The sequence below is a fragment of the Dryobates pubescens genome, chromosome 4, assembly GCF_014839835.1.
Source record: "Dryobates pubescens isolate bDryPub1 chromosome 4, bDryPub1.pri, whole genome shotgun sequence".
Classification (NCBI taxonomy): Eukaryota; Metazoa; Chordata; class Aves; order Piciformes; family Picidae; genus Dryobates; species Dryobates pubescens.
This window is the reverse complement of record NC_071615.1, coordinates 20487481-20514743: the sequence shown is the minus strand read 5'-3', so window position 1 is coordinate 20514743 and position 27263 is coordinate 20487481. Positions and strand designations below refer to the sequence as shown.

The 27263-nt window shown below is 51.9% G+C and overlaps 1 protein-coding gene across 1 annotated transcript; it reads right to left on the bottom strand.

The window, feature by feature from the left end:
- Positions 1 to 325: 325 nt before the first annotated feature.
- Positions 326 to 27195, bottom strand: TGM4 (transglutaminase 4). Its single transcript, XM_009898398.2, has 15 exons — positions 27173 to 27195; positions 16313 to 16463; positions 11944 to 12123; positions 11720 to 11826; positions 11334 to 11463; positions 10586 to 10704; positions 9137 to 9244; positions 8435 to 8609; positions 7693 to 7831; positions 7266 to 7369; positions 5070 to 5321; positions 4082 to 4426; positions 2506 to 2675; positions 1851 to 1987; positions 326 to 907 (listed from the first exon to the last, which is right to left on the bottom strand). The coding sequence occupies exons 2-15, from the start codon at positions 16326 to 16328 to the stop codon at positions 766 to 768; spliced, it is 2124 nt and encodes a 707-aa protein (XP_009896700.1). The 5' UTR covers positions 16329 to 16463; positions 27173 to 27195; the 3' UTR covers positions 326 to 765.
- Between the last annotated feature and the right edge of the window lie 68 nt (positions 27196 to 27263).

Below are 27263 nucleotides of genomic sequence, written 5' to 3'. Positions count from 1 at the left end.
GCCCAAGGATTTGCCTTTAAATAAACAACCCCTGCACTGCTGCCTGGCTCCATTTCCTCCTTCCTCATACTGCTGCTGGGACCCCACTGCCTGACTGCTGCTGGCCACAGTGCGTCGATGCTGGGGGGCAGAGCAAGCCCTTGCTGCCAGCAGGCTCAGGAGGTATTGGGCTGAGCAGCACAGCAGGGGGCTCCAGCTGTGCACAGCTGTTGTGTCCTTTGAGGTGGACTGTCTGGAAGAACTCCAGCTGTGCACTGCCATAGAATGGTTTGGGTTAGAATGGACCTTTAAAGGTCATCGAGTCCAACCCCCGTGCAGTGAGCAGGGACATCTTCAACTAGATCAGGTTGCTCAGATCCCCATGCAACCTGACCTGGAACATTTCCAGGGCTGGGGCACCTACCACCTCTGTGAGCAACCCAGGTCAGTGTTTCACCAGCCTCACTGTAAAAAATGTCTTCCTTCTATCTAGCCTGGCTCTCCCTCTTTTAGACTGAACCTATCACCCCTTGTCCTGTCACAGGAGGCCCTGCTCAGCAGCCTGTCCCCTCAGAGGAGCCCTCCCAGCCCAGCAATGCCACAGCAGGCCCAGTGCTGATTTTAAGCATCTTTATTGACTCTCAGTTAACTGCAATCAGCGCAGAGGGGCCCTGGCCAGCAGCTTCCTTCGCTCAGCTCTGCTTGGAGAGTTCTGCCCAGCCAGCCAGGAGCAAAGAGGAGCCTCAGACCTGAAGTGGCACTTTCAGAGCCTTCCAAGCACTGCTGCTACTCAAAGATGGTGATGGACTTCTCTGCCGAGATGCCTTTGACCTGGGTGGCACTCAGCTTGGCCACTATTTTCTTCTCTCCTACTCTGGTTGGTTTGCAAATTATTTCAGACTTCATGATCCTGCCGGGCGGTAAATCCCTAAGGAGAAAGGAAAACAGTCCCAGTGTGAGTTGTGCTTCCTGCTTGCCACTTTCAAATCACTTTGCTCCAGGAAAGAGCCCCTGCCTCTGTTCAGGGTGGGCATGTCCCTTCTCCTGTGACTGGCTTGCGGCAAATGGGCCTTGGCATGCCGGTGGCCCTGGGGATCCTGAGGACCTTCTACAGATTTCCCCCCTCCTGCTGAAACACTAAAGCATTTATGAGGTCACACCTCAAAGACTGGGTTCAGTTTTTGGCCATGCACTACAGGAAGGACATTGAGGTGCTGGAGCTTGCCCAAAGAAGGGCACCAAAGCTGGTGAAGGGTCTGGAGAACAGGGCTGGTGAGAAGCAGCTGAGGGAACTGGGGCTGTTTAGTCTGGGAAAGGCAGCTCCTGAAAGGTGGTAGTGAGGTGGGGGTTGGACTCTTCTCCCAAGTAACAAGCAAGAGGATAAGGGCAAATGGCCTCAAGTTGCACCAGGGGAGATTTAGGTTGTGTATTAGGAAAAATTTCTTCCCCCAGGCTGACCAGCGCCTGGAGTCCCCAAGCCTGGAAGGATCTAAAAGCTCTGTAGATGTGGTGCTGAGGGCCATGAGTCAGTGGTAGGCCTGGCAGTACTCGGTCAAGAGTTGGACTTAATGGCCTTAAAGGTCTTTTTCAATCTAACTGATTTTGTGGTTCTATGAATTCATGCCTGGAGGAAGGCCCCTGCTTAGGCTGTCCCAGCAGAGCCTGGCAGCAGCCAGGAGCACAGGGACAGCACCTGCTGAGCATGGCAGCCTCTGCATGGGGCCTTCCTCCCTGTGGGCTGCACCCAGGTGTGGCATGGTTTCAAACACAGCTTGCACAGGGCCCTGTTACTCCAAATACCCCCCATGGCTCCTTCCTGGGAAATAAGCAACTAAAGCCATGCTCACTTCATGCTGATGTCATCTCCTTACCCCTGATCAAATGTTGTCATCTTGAACAGGCCTAAGCCCTCCACCATTAGCTTGCAGTTGTCCAGGGCCACGTTCAGCTTGTTCTTGAAGATGAAGGCACAGGTGAAGTCCTCGTTCAGTTTGGCTCTTTCTGGCATCTGGCAGGGGAAGAAAGAGTGAAACAAACCTCAACACTGGGGATCAGAGGGGTAATAAAGGTGCTGGAGCTGCTGTGGGTTTGCTCCTCCCCAGCAGGGTGGGGAGAGGCCTCCTCCTCACATCCTTTTCACCCTCCTGCAACCCTGAGTGCTCTGCTGCCCTGCTGGCTGTGTTCCCAGCTCTTCCCTCTGCTTCCTTAACAGGTTCATCCTTCAAGAGGTACAGCTGTGGGATGTGAGAGGAACCCCTGCAACCTGCCAGATTCCATCCCCCATGCCTCCAGCAGCCTCTACCTGCCCATCTTAGATGGGGGAAAAAACCCCATAAAAATCTTCATTTCCTGGCTCCTTTCCACCTCCAAGTGGAAGCAGAGTAGCCAAAGAAAATGCCCAAGGACTGAGCACCCCAGGAGGCAGCTGCTTTGGACAGCCTCCTGCGAGCACTATCAGCACCCCATGTTGCTGTGGGAAGGGCTTTAACCCTCCTGCCTGAGGGGCCAGTCTGACAGCTGCCTCACCTGGATGGTGATGGGTGGGTAGTCGAATCTCTTTGTCACCTCCTTGGTGAGTTTGTCATCCACGCCCTGCACTTCGGCAATGGCCGTGACGTGGACCAGCACTTCATCTTCCACGGCAGCCAGTGTGCTCATGTAGGTGTCAGGCATGATCTTCAGAGGGATCTGCTTCTCTGCAGGACACAGAGCACAAACACAGCTCATCACATGCCCAGCAAATGGGTGACAAAGGCAGCTCTGGGTGCTGCTGTCCCAGAGTCGGGGATGAGACATACTTGTGGAGACCATTCTGCTTTCAGCTAGACCCAGGAGCCCTGGAAGGGGCAGGCCCTGCTGGCTGGGCGGTAGCTGACACACAGGGCCCATAGGAAGGGTGGCTGTGCCCACACCATCCTGCTAGGACAAAAGAGGAACCAGCCTCAAGTTGCACCAGAGAACATTTAGGTTGGATGTCAGGGAAAATGTCTTCTCTAGAAGGGTTGTGGAGGCGTGGAACAGGCTGCCTGGGGCAGTGGTGGAGGCCCCAGCCCTGGAGGGATTTAAAGGCCATGTAGATGTGCTGCTGAGGTTTAGTGCTGCCTTTGCAGTACTGGGTTAATGCTTGGACTTGACCTTGAAGGTCTCTTCCAACCAAAACCATTCTATGACTTCCCCACCACACCAAGCTCTGGCTTGGCCTCACTTCCAGCTGTTTGGCAGCCCTTGTCCCCCACTGCCCTGGTTGGGTACATTGAAGCCTCTGTCCCCTGGGGTTTCTCTGAGGCTTGCTATAAAATCAGTGGAGTTCCTTTCATTTCACATTTTCTCCTTAATTGCCTGGACAAACCTTGAAAAGCCCCAGAGTGAGAACTGGTGGAGCATGAACACTGCTTTAGCTGCAAGGGTTCCTGACTTCTGGAAATCACAAACCCAGCCTGTCCCTGTCTGTAAATGGATGCAGCTACCTTTGTGTCCTCCCCTGCTGCATTTTGACAGTCACAGTAGGTGTACAAACCCACTCAGCAAGAGCCACCAGCAAAGATTATTTGTTTGGGGAGGGTGACTCAGGCTTGTAATGAGCCAAGAGCTGTTAATTCATCATCACTCGTTGGTCTCTTGTTTAGCACATTTCAGTCACATTGCTGGGGACCAGAAATGCAGCCCAGGTTGCTCCAAGACAGGCAACAAACAGCAAGCAGCTCTTGGGATCAGGCAGGCAGTCATGAGGCTGAAATGTACTTGTGGAAGAGCTCAGAAGCTAACACTTCCCAGCATCCCCTCAGCTGACCAACAGCAAGCACCAGAACACAAGAGGCTGAAATCTGCCAGCAGCTGAAGCCTGCAGTGGCACCTCTGATGTTACAGCAGGTCCTGATGGATTTCTAACCAGCTCACTGAAGCTACAGCAGGGCCAGGACCTTTGTGCTTTGGTGGGATCCCAGGCTGTAACTGTGACACCCAACTGTAGCAGCCAGAGAGACAGGGAGCAGGCAGGCAATCGCTGCTCCTTGTGCAGCCATGCACTGAGCTAGAGCAGAGCTGTTATGAACCAGCTCAGATGAAAACAGCCCCCAGAACACAGCAAGCTTCCCATGCCTACCAGATTTCCCTTCCAGCTGGATGGTTTCCTTGACATATCCAAGGTTGCCCTCAATTTTCCCAGTGTAGGACTGCAGCTGGCAGGAGCCAACAAGGTTGATGGCCCAGGTGCCAGGAGCAGCGATCTTCACGGTGATGGCCAGCTCCAGGGGGCTGCCAGGATACAAAGGTTCTACGTTGGTGATCTCGATCTGCAGCCCAGTTTTGGAGACAGTATCCTGCAGCAGCTCGGAGTTGGCTGACATGGGCACAACCTGCCCAGCAGCGTAGTGTGCGCGAGGGTTCAGCATGGCCGGGCGGATGAAGGAGGCAGCTTTCCGCATGGACTCCCTTTCCTCCTGAGAGCCTGGACAGAGACAAAAGGTAGGTAACAGCTATGGCTCAGTCTCCTCACCAGCAGCTACCTGCCCTTTAGTTATGCTTCTGCTGCTGAGCAGAGAGGATGTCAGGACACCTCCACCTCAGGAGATCCTCTTGGTTTACACTATCACTGGATCCGACAGTAGCATTTTGGACTGGAAGAGACACTTTTAGAAGATGGATGCTCTTTCATTTTTCATCCCAAACTTTTCCCATCCCTCACTGGGAAGGGTTTAACAGTCTAGCACAATGTAGCTGTGAGGTTCTAAGAACTGTAAGGAGGGAATGTGAGTGGTGGGGTTTTCCCCAACTATGGTCTGAGGAATGGAAAGATAAAAAGAAGAAAGAAGCAACTGTGAGTCTGAGCTCTGGGTTGGTCACTCAGCCCAGTTCCTTCTCTGCCTGCAGGTTGGCCCCTGAAGAGCAGCCTGCAGGTGTCACTGCGGGCATGAAGATGCCCAGCAGCAGCGCTGTCCCTGTCCCCCCACTCTCCCCCCTGCAGGCCTTGTAAGGGGTTTACTGCTGCATCCACCCTGCGGTTTCATTCCAGGGAGAAGGCGCCGTGGGGTCACCCACACAAGCCAGAGGTGTCTTGTGTGGGCAGTACTGCAGAGGCTGGGGGCAGTCACCTTCAGGGAACTTGTACTCGGAGGTGATGTCCTCACGCTTGTCCTGCCCCACGGCCTTGGTGCTTATGTTGACGCCGATGGCGCGCGTCTCGCTGCTGAGCCTGGTGATCTTCTGGCGGCCGTTGACCTCCCTGACCAGCCAGTAGACCTGGTCCGCGTTCACCTCGGCGTACACGAAGGTGCCATCGAAGGGCAGGTACACGCTGCCCTCTCGCACAGCCTGCACCGGGCATGGCCCGCACTGGAAAATGCCTGCAGGGCACAGACAGCAGCCTGGGCTGCACCAAATGGGAGCAGAGCCTTTGTTCCACCCTCAGACCCACCCAAGCAGGAATCTGTGGCCACTACAGCTGACCTCACATAGTAAGCACCCCTCCAACTCAGAGAGGAGCTCCTGAAGCACCTCCATTTACCCCATAGCTGCTCGGGCTTCCTGAGATCATAGCATCACAGGATGTTAGAGGTTGGAAGGAACCTTCAGAGATCATCGAGTCCAACCATCCTACCAGAGCAGGACCATAGAATCTAGCACAGGTCACACAGGAACACATCCAGATGGGTCTTGACAGTCTCCAGACAAGGAGACTCCACAACCTCTCTGGGCAGCCTGTTCCAGTGCTCTGTGACCCTCACAGTGAAGAAGTTCCTCCTTATGCTGAGGTGGAACCTCCTCTGCTGTAGTTTATATCCATTGCCCCTTGTCCTATCCCAGGGTGCAACTGAGCAGAGCCTGTCCCCTCCCTCTTGACTCCCAGCCCTCAGATATTGATAAATAGTTATTAAATCCCCTCAGAGTCTTCTCTTAGAATAGAATAGACCAGGTTGGAAGAGACCTTCAAGATCATCGCATCCAACCTATCATCCACCACCACCTAATCCACTAAACCATGCAACCAAGCACCTATCAAGTCTCCTCCTAAACACCTCCAATGATGGTGACTCCACCACCTCCCCAGGCAGCCCATTGCAATGGGCAATCACTCTCTCCGTGTAGAATTTCTTCCTAACCTCCAGCTTAAACCTCCCTGGCACAGCTTGAGACTGTGTCCTCTTGTTCTGGTGCTGGTTGCCTGGGAGAAGAGACCAACCTCCACCTGTCTACAACCTCCCTTCAGGTAGTTGTAGATGGCAATAAGGTCTGCCCTGAGCCTCCTCTTCTCCAGGCTAAGCAACCCCAGCTCCCTCAGCCTCTCCTCAGAGGGCTTGTATCCCTCCCCATCTTTGTTGCCCTTCTCTGGACACGCTCCAGCAAGTCAACCTCCTTCCTAAACTGAGGGGCCCAGAACTGGACACAGTACTCGAGGTGTGGCCTAACCAGTGCAGTGTACAGGGGCAGAATGACCTCCCTGCTCCTGCTGGCCACACTATTCCTGATGCAGGCCAGGATGCCACTGGCCCTCTTGGCCACCTGGGCACACTGAAGGCTCATGTTCAGCCTACCATCGACCAGTACCCCCAGGTACTGCCTGGCCGCTCTCCAGCCACTCTGACCCCAGCCTGTAGCCTGTAGTCTTTTCCAGACTAAACAGCCCCAGGGCCCTCAGCCTCTCCTGATAGGGCAGTGCTCCAGTCCTTCAAACATCCTAGATGCCCCATGTCTGGTAAGAGTTTGATGTGCTTCCCCTCACTTAAAACATTTTAAGATTTGGAAGTCATGGCTCAGTGATGAAGTCAGCTGAGTCCAGCCACCTCTGTCTGGTCTCCTGGCAATGCCCCAAGTCCTGCACAGCCTTGAGGATTAACCTTTCCTTTCCTGCCTCCAAATTCACCACATCTCTGCAGGGAGGGTTTGGACAGTAACTCCTCTTGGGTACCAATAAATGGACTCAGGAGCTCCTCAGGAAAGCTCTACAGAAAGCATCTTCACTGGAGACAGTTCTTACTACACACTGCTTTGAGCCTTCACCACCACCAAAGACATTAGAGAGTGGGGGAAAGAGAAATGAGCTCTGAAATAACATCCATGTCTCCAAAGCATCCTACAAAGCTGATTTTCTGCCTGACAAGAAATGTTCTTCCTCCTGTCCTGGGCTGAGTTGGCAGGAGTGAGACCCCAGCCAGAGGATGCCACAGCCCAGGTGTATGAAGATGTGCACGGAGGGCTATGTGCTTTGCTGGCTGGGGGCCATGGCTCTCACAGGAAAAGGCCCTGTCTCCCTCAGGAGCTGTGGAAGAGCCTTTCTAGGGAGATCCTACCTTGACTCTGCTCCTGAGGGGTGGCATCGATGGCCTGCCAGCCATCAAACCCTGCTGGCAGGTCTGTCCGCTTCATCCAGACGTCGTTCCACACATGGAAGTTCCTGCGTGCATGTGGTTGGAAAGAAAAGGAGTGAGCTGCGACAGCCAGAAGAGTTGGGATCTCCTCCCTGAATCCTTAGGAAAGGGCAGGGACTTGTGTGGAACCCTGTGAAAGCCCAGGCATTCCCTCTCTCTCCCAGGTGTTCCCCCTCTCTCTCTCCCAGCCGTTCCCTCTCTCTCGCAGCCATTCCCTCTCTCCCTCCCTCTCCCAGGCTGCAAACCCAAAGCAGCAGGGCAATGCTCAAAGGACTGGCTGGGGCTGGGCACGGTGGCAGTGTGGGGTGGCACGGGGTGGGTGGGAGGCATCATCCCCCTGTGGCAGTACCAGACGGAGTCGAAGGACATGGAGTTCATCTTCTCGCCGTACTCGTTCAGGTAGACGTCCACCCGCAGGTTGTCGTCGGTGTCGTGCGCGGAGTTGAAGTTGGTCACGCAGCGCGAGGGGATGCCCAGGCAGCGCATGACTGCAGCACACACAGGACAATCACAGGGGCACAACATCACTCATGGTGCTGGGCACCTCTGGGCATCAGCTCATCTGACTCTCTGCTCACCCAGGGGCCTCCAAGCAGCTTGCCCAGGGCACTGTCCAGATGGTGTTTGACCATCTCCAAGGACGGAGACTCCACAACCTCTCTGGGCAACCTGTGCCAGGGCTCCATCACCCTCACAGTGAAAAGAGCTTTCTGAGCAGGTTCAGACAGAACCTCCTGTGTTTCAGGCTATCCTCATCACCTCTGGGCCTGCTGCTGGGCACCACTGAGAAAAGGCTGCCTGAGGGACATGGTTTAGTGGCAGTGGCTTAGCAGCCATGGTGGGACTGTGAGCTCAAGGTGAGTGTCTGGACTTGATGATCTCAAAGGTGTCTTCCAACCTCAACAGTTCTACAATTCTGCTCCCTGCATCCCCACATGGCTAAGACCCCAGGAGGCCTTTTTCTGCTCCAGGCTGAGCAGTCCCAGCTCCCCGAGCCTCTCCTTACCCAGCAGAGCCCACTCCCTCTGGCACTCAAAGCTCAGTGACACAGCGCTCAGGGTATGAGAGAAGGGAGGCAGCCCGCTGCTTACCGGTGGTGAGGACTCCTGCAAAGACCCAGCACTGCCCATAGAAGACTGGCTTCTTGTTTTTGTAAAACTGCTGCAGGATGGCGACGCTGCCGATCCAGTCCATGGGGGAGGTGCCCTTGCTGTAATCCCCTGACCAGTTCCCCAGCAGCACTCCGTTGTCATCGTTGGCATTCACCTGTGCCACACACGTGTGTGAAGGAGAAAACCACAGGCATGAGGCTGAATGAAACTCTGGGCTCTCTGCCCACCCTGTGGCTCCTCCAAGGGCACCCAGCAAGGCTGCTGGTGCTGGCTGGAAGCTCTCCTAGTTTGAAACCTTCCACCTTGATATCTAGAGGGAGGTGGCACTACTGCTCAGGGCAGCCAAAATGCACTCTGCCTCCTGTGTCTTAGACCACAGGGCTCCAAGAACAGTACCACCACAGAGGACAGCTGACCCCCTGAAACACCCCCCTGGTGCTGGCCCTGCCAGTGCAGGTACTGAGGAAGGTCAACCACCAGGACAGATGCAAGCTTTGGAGGTGAGGAGATGCTGTATCTCACTTGCCTCCTTCCTCTACCCTGGCTCTTTCCTTGTGGTTTCTGAAGGAAACCATTTTGGATCCACCTTGCAATGGTGTTCAAGGCCACAGTGAAAGTTGAACACGTTTGAAGGAAAAGTGAGAGCTGGAGAGGCAAAGCCCTTCTCCAAGAGAGGCATACCAAAGCAGACATGACTCTGGACACAACCACAGGATCCCTCCTCTTGGCCAGCTTGAGTTCACTTTTGTCCAGCAGATACATGCAGGCATCCAAGATGGACTCCTCAAACTGCGAGAGAAAGTGGAGATATTTCTACGTGCCGCTCCAAACCAAAATGTGCTCAATCAGTACAAAGTCTGCTTCAGCACTTGAAGGAACTTGTCTGACTGGTCCTAACTTCCACACCTCCTTTATGACATTGAATTTTCAAGCCTGTGAGACTTCCCAAGGCTGCTGTCTCCAAAGAAAGGCTGAAACAAGCCCCCACCTTTGAAGCCAAAAGCCCATCTCGTGTGCCTTGCACACAGTTGGCACCTGACCCAGCTGGCACCTGACCCAGCAATCTTTACTCCTGTGAATAATCCCAAGCCATCCACGTCATCTCCCTGCAGCCCTGCGACTTACTCACAAGAGTAATGAAAATTTAATGGGGCCCTTGACGTAGGTACAAAATGAACCCTGGGGAAAAAAGAGGCAGAGAAAGGCAGATTATTGCAGCAAAGGATTCCTAATTAGCAGCTGCTGATAAAGCTCCCTCAGCTCCAGTTCACAGAGGTCTCAAACATCCGACCCAAGGAAGCTTGACGGAATTTCAATGGCAATTCTCATCGCTTAACAGCAGAATAAATATTAGGCTAGGACCAGCCCTAAGGACAGTGCCCTTTGGCCCCGGCATGGAGGAGGCATCAGCATGAGCACCTTGGCTGGACTACCTGTATCCTGCAGCTTGAAATCACAGACTAAAGCAAAACAGAAAGGAAAACCAAACAGATTCCAGCATTTCTTTGGTGACAAAGTCTGTCTGGACAGGGTGAAGGATGCTCCCCTTGGGTGCCTGTGTGCCTCCTACAAGGTGCGAATGACCCTGCTCTGGCATCCACCCAATCCATTCCACTCTGCTGGAGTTATCTCAGAGGCAGCCTGGAGGAACACCCTTCCTGAAAGTGTGGGCTGATTGTATCCTGCACCCAACTGAAGGCATCATTCAAACAATGGCAGTCCCTGCCAGTGGCTTTCCCCTATTTTTTCCCTACTCATGATGCAACAGGTAAAGGATTGGATTTTTCTTTCCCTACCAGCCCTCCCCATGGCTCACGACAGCTGCTGTGTTGCATGGGAGCAGAAGAGAGCCCTAATGGGATTTTTTTCTAACCAGAAATGGTCCATTCCCAATTTCCACATCCTTTGCCAAGAGCCTCATGATCTGGCTATAAACTGTGCCACTAAACCCCACTCTCTAGCTGCAGCTGGGGAAAACCCTTCAGCAAGCAGATGGCTCTAAGCAGGTAAGGCCTCCCAGAGAAGCTGGTAGGATTATCCCAGTGCTCGGAGCCACTCTGTGTAGAGCCCTGAAAGGAGCGAGAAAGAGCACAGGAGGGCAGTGCCACCAGCATGGCAGCTGTGCTTTACCTGCCCAAAGTTCCAGGGTCTGCTGTAGATGCTGTTTGCAGAGCCAACGTAGATGGTGCCTGTGTCATTGAGCACATATTCCTTCCTCTTGGCATCATCATTCAGGAAGACAGCATCACCTGGAGCAAAACCCCCCTCAGGTGTTAGGTGGCATGCACACACATGGGAAATTATCCAAAGTGTTCCTTGGAAAGCTAACCTGGGGAGCTGGTAGTCAGCAACACTCCCACCAAATTATGACCATGCAGCACTCATCATGTTTTTTACCCTGTTGTGGAAGGATTTCCTTTAAGAATAAGCTTTACTTTACTCCTGCAGGTCTGCTGATACATGGCTGCTGCTGACTTGAGCAGAAAGCTTCTTTCTGCACAAACACTTGAGTGGATTAGGTAGCCAGCAGAGCAAACTGGGGGACTGATGCCAACCAACAACACTTCTTTTAATCTGGATGTTAAGCTAACCCAGTCCTCCTAGTTAACCTTTGTGCTGGCCCAGAGAGGGCTGGCAGAGAGGTGCAAAGAGAAGGGACAGAAGATGTCCCTTAACCTGGCACTGGGGGCTCCCCAGCGAGGAGCTGGCTCATCGCTATTGCCCAGCTTCCCGCTGGCTTTGCAAGGATGGTTCTTGCAGTGCTTTAGGGGGAAAAAGCAAAGGTATGTGGGAAAGAGAGGAAGAATGTGAGGAAGAGCTTCTTTAGGGACAATCCTTGGCAGCAGAAATGGTCAGCCCTGGCTGCAGGCCCACTCACCTTCACACCAAGGGTTGAACAGCAGGTACACCTCACTGTTCTCAGGCTTGTAAATGTTAGTCCCGGTTTTCACATTCAGGGTGTACTTTCCCACTGGGGCACTGGGTGAGCTGGTGACAGACAGCAGGCACTGGGGAGGTGACAAGGAGAAATGGCATGATGGACCTGCCAGCACAGCCATGGGACACACACTATGCCACACAACCAGCACCAGTGCTGATGCTGGTGGCCGTGTGGGTCTGCAGGGGGGGAGGGAAAGGTGGGTGCTGCCCTCCAGAATTATAGAGCAAAGGAAAAGCAGGACAGGGAGATGAGGATTTGCTCTGTAGCTCCTGGTGGGCTTGGCATTAGTGCCATCCATGTGGGAGTGCTGCCACGGGCTCTACCTCTTTGCCACTTTTCTTGGCAATGGAGATTTTCCAGCCGCTGAGATCTGGCTCCCTCTTTGGGTTCAGTGACATCAGGGTCCCCCTGTTCTTCATTGGCTTTTCACCTGGAAACAAACACAACCGAGATGCAGGAGGGTTGCATGGGTCTGCAATGACCACACAGTGCCCCGCAGCAGGAACAGGCTGCCAGGACTCTCCTGCTTTGCCTGCCTGCCACTTACCGATGCCAAAGCGCAGTGCCAGCTTGTCAGAGTGCTTCAGCTCCCTGCTGAAGCTGATCTGGAGCTCGAAGGGCATCCCACGCCGCACCACCAGGTTCTTGATGTTGTAGGCATCTGTGTGGTGCTGGGGACAGTTCTTGCTCTTGAGAAAGTCAATCCCAGTGACCTTCAGGTCGGTCTCTGGAAAGCCATCGGCAGAAAGGGAGAAATAAAGGGAGAAAAGGAGAGAGCTTGGTTATAAATTGCTCTGTGCAGTTTTCTTCATGGGGCTCTGGCAGGCATTACAACACCCAGCTCTCCAGTGATCCAGCACCACATGTGAAGCATAAAGTGCAGCACTGTGTCACACTGCATTATATATTAGAGTAATAAAATGCAATATAAAAACATTTTAAAGCTAAGAAACATATAAAATATTTAGAACAGAACAGAACTGGTTCAGTTTAAGATCATCAAGTCCAACCATTATCTAACCCTACTCTGGTTCTAAACCATGTCCCTTAGCACCACATTTATGTATCTTTTAGATACCTCCAGGTGAGTCAACCATACAGAATAACTAAGCACTGGAACAGGCTGCCCAGGGAAGTGGTGGAGTCACCATCCCAAGAGGGGACTTTAAAATGCATGTAGATGTGGCACTCAGGGTATGGTTTAGTGGAGGCTTGGCTGTGCTGGGTTAACAGTTGGGCTCCATGATCTTAAAGGTCTTTTCCAACCGAAACGATTCTGTAATTCTAGTAATAGAATACGATGTGATACAACACAATATAACTAGTGCATGCATACAGAGCTCTAGGGTGAGTCATATTGCTGGGATGAGTTACAGAGGCTGGCAGCTGTCATGGACTCTCTTGCCTGGGACCCCCCCAAAAGGTGCTGACCACTGCAGCAGCCCTGTGGACAGGGCCCATTGTCCACATCTGCTTTGCCGCTCTGCTGGTGGCACCCTGGCAAAGCCAAGGTTGTGATAGTAACTCCTGTTTGCTGCACTTCTGTGCCATGCCAAAGACAAGATTATCCAAGAGCAGCTTTAATTGCTCCTTACAGGATGTAGTGCACACAGTCAAGCTGGGAGTAAACCACCTCTGTTGAAACTTGACTCCCCTTCTGGGATGCCAGTGCCCTGGGAAACCACAGAATGACAGAATGTTGAGGTTGGAAAAGTCCTTTAAGATGATAGAGTCAAACCATTAACCTCTTTCAAGACACTGAAGCTGATTCTTTGTATTCTCCTCCCTCCCCCCCTAAAACTGGTCCCAAACAATCTCACTACAGTCATTAGTCAGCCTTTTACTCAAGCTGTCTACCTCTGCAAGGTTGTTTCCAAGGGCTTGTTTTCTCCTACAACCTAATTGAGCATAGGAAGGTCTGGAGCTAGGAGCCAGCTGTGCTGCAGAGATGCTGCTGGTCTGAGGAGGGTACTAGATGTGAGGGGCAGAGCACTATCAAGTATGGTATTGTGTAATACAATAAATATAATTAATTAATATAGTTTTTACGGTTTTAGGCTCCAGCAGGAGCCCCTGCCAAGTGCCTCACTCCCACTCGTTCCCAACACAGCAGCTGGGTTTGTCAGACACAGCATTTACAACACTGCCCCCTGGTCTGCCCTCCCGCATCTCTGAACAGGGCTAGGAAGCGCCTCAGCGCCTCCCCGCCCAGAGACTCACGGCAGGGGGCTGCAGCGCCGGAGCAGAGCTCGGAGAGGCACAACCCCTTGGTGTGCTCGAGCAAAGCCTTCAGCTTTCAGTGCAGACGGGGGTCGGGAGGGTCCCAGCGTCAGGCTCGGGCAGGCTGCCCCAGAGCGACAGGGAAAGCCACAGCGTGCAGGAATGTGGCTGAGCTGCGATGCTTAGGCAGTGCCTAGCCTGTCCTGTACCTGCCCGTTTAACATCCTTCCACTCCAATGCCGTGTGAACGGCAGGGAGTAACAATGCCTCCAAAGCACCTGGCTCAGGAGTGATTCAGATGGAGCTATGGGAGAGTCCCACGACTTGAAACAGCACAGGAGAACTCAGAAAAGAGCATGTCAAAGGCATAATGGCTGAAGGGATTAATCCACCAAACTTCCTGACAGCTTCACACGGTACCAGGCAACCCTGCTAACCTGAGTATCAACAAAGGCCATTCCTGACCCTGCAGAGGCTGCAATCTGCTGGCAGCTGCCGCGGCATGAGAGATGCCAAAGGCAGGGCTGGACTTGGGGCAGGCTGCAATCAGTGACATGCTTCCTACTGCTGCCTGTGCTGGGCAACAACTGCAGCCTCCAGTAACCTGAGCTGACCACCATGAACCCCAGCAGATTCCTGCCTCCATGCACTGCTTCTTAGCAACTATATAAACCATATTGATCTTAATTACCTAATGCTTATCAGTGGCACAGCAGGTAACAGACCTGGAATTGGCCACCACCTTTCACTAGCAGACTGCATTTTCATGTGGGCTTTGTCTGCTTGCTGCCTGTCAGATGCTAACCTCAGGCTGAAGATTTGCAGAGCAGGGCGTGGGTGTGTGTGTGTGTCAAAAAATCTGAGCTGAAATTGCTTAACTCTTCTGAAGAAGATGAGGGGGAAGTGCTTCTTCCTCAGCCTTAACAACTCTCCAGCCACCACAGCTGCTCATCCTTGTTTCTTAACAGAAACCCTGGTGCCAGGCTGAGAAGCTACCAGAAAACAGTTCTGGAGATAGAAGAAGGCTTCAGGAGGGAGGTGAGGGAGCTGAATACCTGGGAGGGCTGTGGGAAAGGGCTCTGGGGAATCAGGTCTGGCATTCCTAACTTAAGGACTGCATTTCCATTCTCTGTTTCTGGACATCACTGATGTTGAGCATGCAGAAAGGCTGCAGCCTTGAAATAAGCCCTGGCAGTGCAGAGTGTGGTGCCCAAGCCCTCTCCCCCACAACAGTGCCCCTAACTCCTGTGCAGACACACCCCTGACACCCTGGCCAGTGCCATGTTCCGTGCCAAGAAATGCCATGGAGTGGCTGCCAGGAAGCAAACCCCAACCCATAAAGCTGTCAGAATTGGTTTTTCACCCTTTTCAAGGCAGGGGTTTTAATTTTATCTCCTAGTTGCATGACTTAGCACTTGTAGAGTTCTTCCCACACTAAACCCCTAGCTCCATCACATTACCACCTGCCTGGGCAGATGTTCTGAGCTTCAAGAGCACAAAGGTCACCCAGAACAAAACCGAGAAGGTGGCAGCTTTGCACTGGTAAGGATCTGAGACCTTTTCCCCATGAGCATGAGGTGATGGGGTTAAGAAAAATACTACTGTGGAGCAGAGTGTTTATAGCATGCTTGGCTTCAGTGGCAATAAGGCTGCTCCAGAGGGAGGTCTGCATGAGAGCAAGACTTAGATGTTCCCATCCTTGCCCAACCTCCAGGCAATGATTCTCCCACACCCTAGAGAGGTGAGAACCCATCCCAAGGACAGGAGATTCCCTCCCAAAGATGCTGCTGTCCAGGACTTCCTGGAAAAATTCAGCTCATCCACATTCAGAAATGGAGGGGCTCAGAGCAGCGGTCAGGGTACCCTTCCCCTCCTGATGGCTGTGGAGCCCTGCTCCCAGCTCTGCTGCAGGCTCCACTCAGCCTACAGTATCACAGTATCACAGTATAACTAAGGTTGGAAGAGACCCCAAGGATCATCAAGTCCAACCTGTCCCAAAAGACCTCATGACTAGACTATGGCACCAAGTGCCACGTCCAATCTCCCCTTGAACACCTCCAGGGACGGTGACTCCACCACCTCCCTGGGCAGCACATTCCAATGACGAACGACTCGCTCGGTGAAGAACTTTCTCCTCACATTGAGTCTAAACCTCCCCTGGCACAGCTTGAGACTGTGTCCCCTACATGCACAGCTGCCCCCCAAAATGCAGGGGTTTGGAGATCCTGGGGCTGGGCTGGCCCCAGAAGCACAGCCAGTGGTTGTGGTTCAGCAGCTGCTACCCAAGTGACACAGGCACCTTTCTAGGTAGGTGCAGGATTTTCTGACAAGAGGGCATGCAGGACACCCATGGAACAGAGCTCAGGCCCAAATATATCTCCTTTTCAGTTGTCCTGAAAGTTTTGTCAGATGGTACCAGGCATCACTAAAAAGCAATTATCTACATGATTAAGTAGTTTAAAAGAAAGAAACTCCTTTCACTCTGACACACAGGAAGTTCAGAAAAGCTGCATTTCTTCCCCATTATCTCCAGTAGAGCAGCAGTGGCACTGAAACCTTTCCCTAAGGTGTCACCCACGGCACACAGAGGGGTGAGGAAAGCCCCTGCCTGCACTGGAGCTGCCAGGCACCCTGCAGTGAGCCCTGCCAAACTGCACATCTACCACAGGCTGTTGGATAGAGCATTAAAAACTCACCAGTGGAGCTGCTCATGGCTCTTGTCGCTGTTTTGACCCGAGGTGCCTGCGATGCCAGCAGCTTCCAAGGCTCTGCCACTTTCTTCTGAGTGTGTAGAAGGAAGACAGGCTGCCCTTTTTATCAGTGGCTGGCTCTGAGGTCAGCAGATCCCTGCCAAGGGGTGGTGTTTAAGAGAAAGGAAGTTCCCATGAAAAAAAGAAAATGACTACAACTCCCTCTGCACATAGTCAGAGCCTGAAAAACAGCGAAACTTAAACCCCGACTCACAGGGAAGGTGGATTTGCATCATCAGATGACAAGTGGACAGACCCTTCACTGATAAACAGCAAAACCATGAGCTAGGTGAGTAACCAGAGTGTACCCATGCCCTACTGTCCAGTTCACATGGACTGTAACTCCAGGCAGCCTGCAAACACACAGCCTTTAGGAGGCAGAGCTCCCCATTAGGACTGCTCTAACTTTCTGTGAAGTTAAGGAGGGTTTTGTCACCATGGTGGGGACAGAAGCACCCGAAGCTGTAGGCTAATTCAGCATTTATATGTGAGGGTTGGAAAGTCCAAGGATCCTGGCCCTGGCCCCCTCCCTGTGGGGTCAGGCAGATGCCAAGGGACATCACCCAGCGGGAACACTGAGTGGGGAAGAGGAGAAACAGGCCATGCCCAACAGGAGCAAGAAACACGGTGGGTCAGGAGCTGTTTGACAGCTGATCTTTGCTCAAGAGCTGTACCAAAGGTCTCTGCTCGGGAGGTGGCTGGACTCCATGTGCCCCACTGCCACCCTGGTCTTCAGGGTGACCCAAGATGGACAGATGAGTCAACCCCACAGAGAGGGGGCGCTGCTGGGACACAGGACAACAGTGACATGGCCACAGTGGCCAGAAAGAGATAAAAACATGTCCTCAAATACCCAAAGCTGAAGAAGCATGGAACTGGTCTCAGCTCCTCCAATTCCTCCCTTCATGGCAGCAGCCCAGGGGCCAGCAAGGTTCAGCCTGCCAGCTAAATGCACAGCTAAATCAGGATGTTCCCCAACAAGCTCTCTGGGTGGAAGCCTTCAAAGACACCGACTTCCCTCCATCAATTCAGGTCAGCAGGTATTTACTTTAGGAGGACTGTCTCATCTGCTGCTGAAACTGGAGTGAATGAGGTGCTGAATGAGCAGATCCCACCCTCTGAGCATGTCCCTGCTCGCTGGCAGATGTACGCTGGCTGTCCTTACTCGAGAGCATGACGACCGCAGCGCAGGGCACCGGAGGTTCAGGACACATCCATCACCTTGCAGGACCTCTGCACGAACATCTGAACCACCAGTGACAGAGCATCACTCACCATTCAGCACCAGACAATGTGCTGGCAATTACATACTTCACTACTGGGAAAAACCCAGGACAGCCCCAGGTCGCCTTATGGAGCTGCTGTCACCCTGTGTTGATGTCCTCCTGGATGGTGAAAGACATTTCTGCACAGGAACAGCATGGGATGAAGTGAAGTACACCTGGAGTGTCAGCACAACATTGCAGCACATCTGATGGATGGCTCAGGTTGGAAGGGACCTCAGAGGCCATCTCCTCCAACCTCCCCACCATGACCAGGGACACCTCTCAACTAGACTCAGCTGCTCAAGGCCTCATCCAACCTGGCCTTCAACACCCCCAGGGAGGAGGCAGCCACAACCTCCCTGGGCAGCCTGTCCCAGAGTCTCACCACCCTTGTACTGAAAACCTTCTTCCTAAGCTCCAGTCTAACCCTGCTCTCCCTCAGCTTCAAACCATTCCCCCTTGTCCTGTCTCTAGACACCCTCATGAGAAGTCCCTCTGCAGCCCTCCCTGTAGGATCCCTTCAGGTATTGGAAGGAAGCTCTAAGGTCTCCCTGGAGTATTCCCCAGACTGAACACCCCCAGCTCCCTCAGCCTATCCTCATAACAGAGGGGCTCCAACTCTTGGATCATCTTTGTGGCCTCCTCGGGCCTCACTCCAACAGCTCTGTGTCCTCCTTATGCTGGGGACACCAGAACTGGAGGCAGTAGTTGAGGTGTGGTCTCAGCAGAGCAAAGGGGCAGAATCCCCTCTCTTGCCCTGCTGGCCACACTCCTCCTGATGCAGCCCAAGATACAAACTGTTGGCTCATGGTGAGCTTCTCATCAATCAACACTCCCAAGTTTCCTTCTTCAGATCTGCCACTTAATTGCAGCAAGAGAGAATCCACTTCACCTGAACTCACTGGCAGCAGTTTTCTGCTCCACTCTCAATGTTTTATACAAATAAGTAAGTCCCTGCTTGTTTGGAAGCAGCATGGTGCTGACACAGGAGTGCTACAGCAAAAACTACAGAATGTTGCAAACAGGAACAGGCTTATGTTGGTAACACTCTGCTTCTGAAGGAACGTTCCTAGGTGTGTGCTGGAGGGTCAGCGGTGGTGACAGGACACGTATTCACCAGGGACAGTCACACTTCCAGTTCCATAGGGTTTTGCAAAAGGCTGATTTCAACAGCATGTATGACCTGACCCTCACTTTGAACTTCAGAGTTCAAGGAAAGATTGCAGAAGTTCAGTGGGTGTGAGTTCTGCCCTGCCATGAACCTACTCCATCTTGGAAGATGGATGACCTTTCACTGTCTACAGCAATTTTGGGTTTGTGATAGCTTTCAGTTCTCCTTTACTTGGGGCAGCTATTGGTCCTGCCTCCTTCTGCATGCACTGGTAGGATCTCAACTCAAAGATATTGAAGTTGGCATATGGTACAATGCTCCTCCACGAGCTCCCTCCCCTGGCTCGTACAAGCTTGCCCTGCCAGGAAAGGCTGCTGAACTGTAAATACCCTCTGAGGCAGCTCTTGGCAGGATCTGAGAAAAGATGTTTCCAGTTTAGCTGCAGGAATAGTTTCAGCTTGTTTCGTGTTGTCACCAGGTGAGCTCTGTCCCTCCTACAGGCAAAGCTCCTTTTGTCTTCGCTGGTCAGAGTGGCTGGCTGTGGTTCAGCAGTGTGGCTTTTCTGTTTCCTCCTTGGAGAAGCTATGAAAACAGTCAGCCCTTTGGTGTTTTTCCCCCCAAACAGTTCCAGCAGTTAGGCACTTCACAGAAGCATCCCCTTCTAATGAACAGAAGCAGAAGAGGAAATCTCCAGCTGATTACCAATAACCTCAGAGACTCGCTTCCCAGCTTGCAAAATCAGACACCAGAGGCTATCAACCTTATCTGCACCAACCTGCTGCAAGCTAAGTCACCTTGTTAGCTGGTATCAGAAGGTAAGAAAAGGCAAACAAATAAAATCAGAATTCCCCCAAAGCTGCTCCCCTATTTACAAGCTTGCCCTTTGGCTCGAGTTTTGTTTATTTTGCTATCAAAAATGACACTCTCAGAGAATGCCACGGGGACCAGTGCCAAGTAGGAAGGCCACAGAGTGTAACCCAGTCCTTGGCTTGACATTTTTATTCCCTCACAACATTGTGTCTGGTTATGGAGTTTGCCATTTCCAACAGCAAGGTACAGTTGTCACAACGACCTCAGGCTTCAAAAGTTGCTTCTGTTTAGTGCTTTTATTTTCTATGCCCAGTCAGAGTAACATTCAAAACACAGATCCAAAGCACCACAGGTTATAAGCCCATGCTGGGGTCCTGAGGGGCACCAGCATGGAGGTGTCTTCCACTGACCACAGCAGGATGGTTCCCGTGTGTACTGTCTAATCCATGTTGAGTCCTTCCTGGATCACACCCTAGGGAACAGCCATGAGAAGTCTTGGGGAGATAAAAAGAAAGCACTCCTGCAGAGATGGAGAGCAGCCAAGGGTTAGACTGGAGCTTAGGAAGAAGTTCTTCACTAGGAGGGTGGTGAGATTGGGATAGGCTGCCCAGGGAGGCTGTGGCTGCCTCCTCCCTGGGGGTGTTGAAGGCCAGGATGGATGCGGCCTTGAGCAGCTGAGTCTAGTTGAGAGGTGTCCCTGCCCATGGTGGGGAGGTTGGAGGAAATAACCTCTGAGGTCTTTCCAACCTGAGCAAACAAGGTAGCGTGATTGACATACTATCTGGTCCACCTCTTTTGAGCTGGACCTTCTTGAAGCTGCTACATTGGTCTTCCATTCACCATTTCATTAAGCTTGCACCTCACCCATCAGGAATTTCCGATTAGCAAGACCCATCTCATCCACGTCATGATCCTGACAGGCTGGTGCTGCTGCTCCTCTGAAAGGGGCGTTGATCCCAGCACTTCTCACTCATGCACACCAGCCATGGGCCATGACAGTGGCCTGTCAGCTATGGCTTGAGGGCAACCCATGCTCCCAGCAGGCAGAGTCTCCCCTAACCTCACATGAGCTAACTTGTGGCAGACAATTGGACGTCAAGGGTTGATGCAAGATGGCCAAGCCCAGGTCTTAACTGATTCTAAGTCATCTGGCCCCAGCTACCTGGTAAGAGGTTTCCCACAGGCAAATACCAGAGGAGTGATTAGTGCAAACAGAATTATTATGGAAATTCCACTGTTTCCTTTTCCATGAACTTCTAAAGAGGAGTTTTGGACCTAAAGTTAAGGACACAAGTGACTAGCCTTGGGCATTTGCCCCCAGAAGGAACAAAAATGCTATCACTCTGCCAAGCCCAGCACCAGCAGGGAGCCTGTTCTGGAGAAGGCAAAAGACAGATAACCTTTGGAGATCCCTTCTAATCCAGACCATTCTATGATTCCATGATAAAACAAAGACCATAACTACACAGACACCAAGTGGAGGCTCGCAGCTGCTCAGGCAAAACGCTCTTGGGTAGCACTTTCCCTGCCCTGAAGGGGAGGTCCTGCGGTCATCACGAGGAACAGAGGTTGCAGGCCAGGTCACCTTGTAGAGATCCAGAGCTGCTTTAACAGCAAGCCAAGCTTGACCTTAGAAATCTTTTGTGTTATTTTTTCAAGATCTCTTTTCCCCTTCCCTGGCTGAGATGCAAGCAGCAAAACTGCAAAGTCAGTCCAGATACAAAGAGCAACCACACGTGAAGGCTGAACCTGGGATTTCAGCACTGCAGCTGCTTGGCCCTCAATTTGCCACTGCAAACACCAGAAGTCTACTCCAGTGCTGAAACCATCACGAACTAACATGACTCAGGATAAGGCACTTCTGCTTCTCTGCAAAACACTTCTTCCCAGAGGTTTGTGCAAATAAAGACCTCTCTCGTGTCACTTCTTCCAGACAGCAGCTGGGTTTTGCTGGCTCTTTCAATAAAATTGCTGTGTTCTGAAGCCAGGGAACCTGCCAGCCTCAACCTGTTCTGTGGGCAGGAGCTCCTTGTCTGTGTGACATGCTGGAGGAGGATGGAGTTCCTCTGGCTTTCAAGCTTGCTAGTTCCCTTGCAGCCCCCATCCTTGTGGCACACAGTCAACAACTATTCCAACGCATTTCCTCCCTGCACCCTACAGTCTTCTCAACCCATTAAAACCATAACCTTCTCTTTCCCACCCTGAATGGTTCTAGCCTGCTAACGTGCTCCTCACATCTTTGTCCCACCTCATCCAGAGACCTGAGAGGTGCAGGAGGACCCCTCTAGCAGTGTATGCTTGGAAAGGTTCCAAACCAGAGTGGGTGCAGCTAGTCCACCGCTGTACCCACCCTGTTGCCACTCACCCATGAAGTAGCTTCGACTGTGCATGTATGACCACACTGACTGATTGCAGTGTGGACACACATCCACAGCCTACACCTAGAGCAAACAATCTGAAAAGCTACAAGGAAAAAATCAAGCCAGAGAGGACTGCAACAAATAAATGGTAAGGGCAGGGAAATCAATAGGGCAAATATTGGGTTAGGGATAAAATAGTTTATCCATATATGAAAAACAGCCTCAGAGAACAAGGCAAATGCTGACAGAAGCCCTTCCCACTTACAGGATATGTGTTTGGTTGCACATGTCAGAATGAGAAAACAGAAACTTGCATGCCAGTGTCTTCAAGTAATATTTCTTTGTGCTGGGGTGGTGTTACAGCTTCTCCCACCTGCCTGTGTGGGTGTGGGTGTCTATACACACAGAGATGTACACAGACTCCAGACTACAGGTCAGAAGGTGGCATGTCACATCCCCAGCAGCCTGACTGATATTGCTGTGTAGCAGGAAGGGAGAACCTTCCTAGACTAGGAGGGTTTGCAGGAAGAAGCTGGTCCCGCACGGTGCCGTATGGGAGCAGACCAAAACATGATGGGTGCAAAGGCTCTGGCCCACCCCCGGACGTGTGGCTGCACTGTGTGGTGGACTCCTTGGTATGGCGGCAGGGACTGGGGGCAGGGATGTTTGTCTGTCTGAAAAACAACCAAGCCAGCACTCTCCTGCTCACTTCTCTTTGCAGCATGCAGGTCATTAGTCCTCATAGCATCAGGAGATGCTCCTCCTTGGTGGGAGTAGCTCCATGCCTAACAGGGTCTCTTAGGAAGCTGCTAACTCAGGAGTGTCCTGAAGAGGAACAGTCACTCAAAATACCTCCTCTCTGGATGAGGAAACAGCTGCTTGGCAGCTGGAGATGTGGAATTTGTAATGCCTCTTCTTCCCTGGACACTGCTCAGCAATGCCCTCACTTTCTGAAAGCAATTAGGTGTGGAGCCCTGGCTGGCATTCAGACATGCACACACACAGCAGGTCACGGTGCCAAGCAGAGCTGTTTGACTCTTATCTCTCCAAAAGCAGAGAGGCTCCATCTGTGTCAGGGAAGGAGGTAAGCTGCTCGTGCAGCCAAGCCCCAGCCCTGACTCCAACATCTGGCATGAAACTGCAACTCCTCATGACCTCTGAGGCAAGCAAGGCTGGAGGGTTCGAAACCTATGTGCCTCTTCCAAAAAGCAGTGGTACCATCAGCCACCTCCCACTCACTACCACTCCTCTCTAACCCTTCCCTCCTCCGCTTACTGACATGGCTTTGTCCCTGTGCAGGGCAGCCTCTGTGGCAGGCAGGATTCATGCAGGACTAGGCAGGCTGTGCATCATCTTGCCCCAGCAAAAGGAGAGTAGGAGGCCCCACCCGGGCGCTCCCCAGACACACAGTAGCCCAGGGAGCTGCCTAGGAAGCCTTGGCAATTAGCACAGCCACTCACAGCTGCTCTTCCTCAAACCTTGAAGGAAATAAAATCATACAATCATAGAATTGTTTTGCTTGGAGGAGATCTTCAAGATCATCAGGTCCAACCATTAACCCAGCTCTGCCAGGTCACGACTAAACCGTGTCCCTCAGCACCACATCTACACAGCTTTTAAATCCCTCCAGGGGTGGTGACTCCACCACCTCCCTGGGCAGCCTGTTCCAGGGCCTGACAAGCCTTTCAATTTTTCCTAATGCCCAACCTAAAGCTCCTCTGGCACAACGTGAAAAGTGATAGGACAAGCCAAACCTGCCCCATTTGGAAGAAGAGACCAGCCCCGCTCTTGCTACAATTGTCTTCCAGGTAGCTGTAAGACAGCAGTAAGGTCCCCCCAACTTTTTTTCCAGGTTGAACAACTGCAGCTCCTCAGCTGCTCCTCAAGTCTTGTTCTCTAGATCCCTCACCAGCTTCCTTGCCCTTCACTGCCAGGTCACCACTAAACCATGTCCCTGCATCCACACAGCTTTTAAATCCCTCCAGGGATGGTGACTCCACCACTTTCCTCCGCAGCCTCTCCCAGGGCTCAACAACCCTTTCAGTGAAGATTTTTACCTTGTGTCCAACCTAAACCTCCCCTGGCACAACTTGAGGCCATTTCCTCTTGCTCATTACTTGAGAGAAGAGACCACCCCTCACCTCGCTACAATCTCCTTTAGGGTAGTTGCAGAGGGAGAGAACATGTCCCCTGAGCCTCCTTTTCTCCATGCTGAACTACCCCAGTTCCCTCATAAGGGGATCTGCTCATCAAAAGATTTGCTCTTTAGACCCTTTACCACCTTCACTGCCCTTTGGACATGGTCCAGCACCTCAGTGCCCTTCCTGTAGTGATGGAGCCCAAACCTGAACCCAGTATTTGAGGTGCAGCCACACCAGCACTGAGTAAAAAGGCACAAGCATTTCATATTTTTCCTGTGACATCCAAGGTCACAGACAGCTCCACTCTGCTGGGGTACTGAGTCACCAAGATCTCCTCCTTGAAGAACACACCGTTCTGTGTAACACTTCTGTGAAATTAAGAGCTTTTCTGACCCCCTTGCAGTCTGATCAGCATTTAAGGTCCCTGAAGGACCAACACAAGGCACTGAATCAAATGTGGAAATCTGAAGCATACCAAACTCGGCAGAGCAATCAACTGATCTCATTTATCACATCCACTGCTCCTACTTATCACCTGGGCAAACAGAGTCTCCTTCAAGTTATTTTGATACATGCCCTGACTGAGATACTGTACAAACCTTCCATATTTCAGTGGCTCCTGGTCAGTAACAGAGACATTTCTCAGGCTTTTAGTTCCTTATCTAATCAATCAAACTGTGCTTTAAGGGTCAAGTGCAACCATCATTTCATTTGCCTTTGTTCCTTGTGAAGGTATACAAGGCATTATTTACTTTAGAATATAATACTCTGGGTGCTTCTTTGTGCAACAGATTTTTCACCTGCTTCCCACCATTAATTCACCAATACTGACTTCAGTCTTCATGAGCAACCTTATGAGCCTTGCTGCTGAGCAGGCATGTGCTTCTGCTGCTTATAGCACAGCCCTGCTCAAGGAAAATCTGATCAACAAGATGCTGGAAAATGAGGGTCGTGTTTGCCTGTGAGGGGGGTAAGGTGCAGGGAAGACTTGTTGCAGCCAGCTCCTGGGAGGTGTGTGAACAAAAGGGCTATTGCCCTGGAATTCCACAGAATTGTGTACCCAAGGCTCTTCTCTAGAAATACCGCAGCTGAAGTGTGCAAAAACTCCATGCAAGAACATAATTTACTTCCTGAATAAGGGTAATTCACCTTCTGCCCTGGTAAACAAAGGTCTTACTGCTGGCCATGATCTTCAGCCACTTTACAAGGTCAACCACACTTGAGCTGCTCCCGCTTCAAACTCCACTCGCTCATCAATCTCACATGGCGTTTGTGTGAGAGTGCATGGTCTAAAGCATCTAGCAATGCTACATTTCAGACACTGAGCTTTGGACATGTTTTCATTTGGAAATTGGCTGCACCTCTGGTTAAGATCACCTCTAGCCACACACAAACCCCTTACCAGAGAGCACACCGATTGCCACATGGCAATCGCACCCTTCCCTGCCGCTCCGGCCTCACTGGCAACCAACGTGGGCAAACACAGGTCAAACCCTGTGTGCAGAAAGGAGGGGGATTCTGACACAGAATGCACCCTGCTGGGGACCTTCTCATCCCACAGCAACTGGAGGAAAAATACATTTCCGTTCCCACCCTCCAGTATTTACAGCAGTGGGTTTACAGCCCTAGTTCAGAGTCTTCCGCCTTCAGAGCCAGCACTACCAAGTGAAATGCTGCCCACACTTCCTGCACACCTGCAAACGTCTCCTAGACCTTGACCTCCAGCAACTACTGCAATAAAGGAAGGTCAGTTTGGAGGTAGCACTTTTCAAAAGCTTTGGTAGGAGGAGGGAAGGGGAGAGACTCTGGTCCTTCCCCTGCTGTTCACATGAAGGTGATGGCCACAGCTCACAGGTGGCTGAGAGTTAACAGCAAGGGCAAACAAAACAGGCTTGCAGCCTTCATCATTTCTCCATCATGTAGGAGGGCCTCAAGAGACTTGATGTGCTTAGAAATACACACCTCCTGGCTGCCAGCTCCACAGACCTATGCTGGGTCACTGTGTCAATCCCCAGCTTCCCAGGTGGCCAGGCATGTTCCACTCTTGCTATCACTGCTGTTAGCCAAAGTGCTCCCCAGCTGCAAAGCCCATGCAGGTAGGCAGGAAAGGCACTCGGTGCCCTCTGCCCTCTTCCTCCCCACATGTGTAGATTTGCAGGGGGAAGACTTTAGAGCACACCAAGGGGAGAGGCAAAGGCTTTGCCCCTCTTGGGACACAGCTGCCAGATACAATGACCTAGAAAGTCTCCTGAAGTAGGGCACTTGGAGCAAACAGCTCCTAGCCCCTCCTGGCAACGCTGACTTTCCATCTCTGATAGGAAGAAGGAAAAGGCACAAACCCAACTCCAGTGGCATTTCCACCCTCAAGTCTATTTTTGCATCCTGCTGGACATGGTGCAGAGCTGCCAGTCATGATAAAAGCTGACAGGTTCTGATAGGAAGGCTCACAGAAACAGGTCCTTAGGTTCTCTGCACATGCCACACTCCTTACTCACTCTCTGTGGTCACAAGACAGAGACAGCTCGGCAAGCCCAGAGCAAACAGGTGACATCACCAGCATGATGCACACGCTTGCAGGCACCACGGCATCCTGACCAGGACTCAGACTCACCAAATTCCAAGTGAAACAGGAGGTGTGGGCAAAGAAGTCAATACCTTAGAAATCCACCCTGTGGACATGTGATCTGTTTGATTAGCTCACATGAACAGCAATCAGCATCATCCAGAGGTATAAAATCTCAAGTGCTTTGAGAAATTCCATTTCACCAGACATTAAAGCAAACAGCAGCTTAAGTGGGGAGGGGAGGACTTGTTGAACAAGGACACTCCTAGTCTCAGCAGCTGGCACTTCACAGGCAGCTGTTGTACTACTCCCAAAGTCATATTTTGACCTACAGCCAGCAGGAACAGCAATCAAAACCCCAGCCTGGTTAAGAGTTTAACAGCAGCGACCTTACTGTGAGGAACATGTCAGGAAAGGGAAGTGGAAGCTGCAGGTGTCAGATACCAATGGCAAGATAAAAAGTGCATGGGACTGACAGGGAAAGGTGAGGGAATTAGGGAAGGGTGAGGCAATTAGGGAAGGGTGAGGGAATTAGGGAAAGGCTCCACAGACTTACAGGCAACAGCAGGCAGCATCTCAGAGAGGTCAGGAAGAGCAGAGCAGAAATATTTGCTGCCTTCAGTGTCTACTTCTGACTGCTTTTCTAT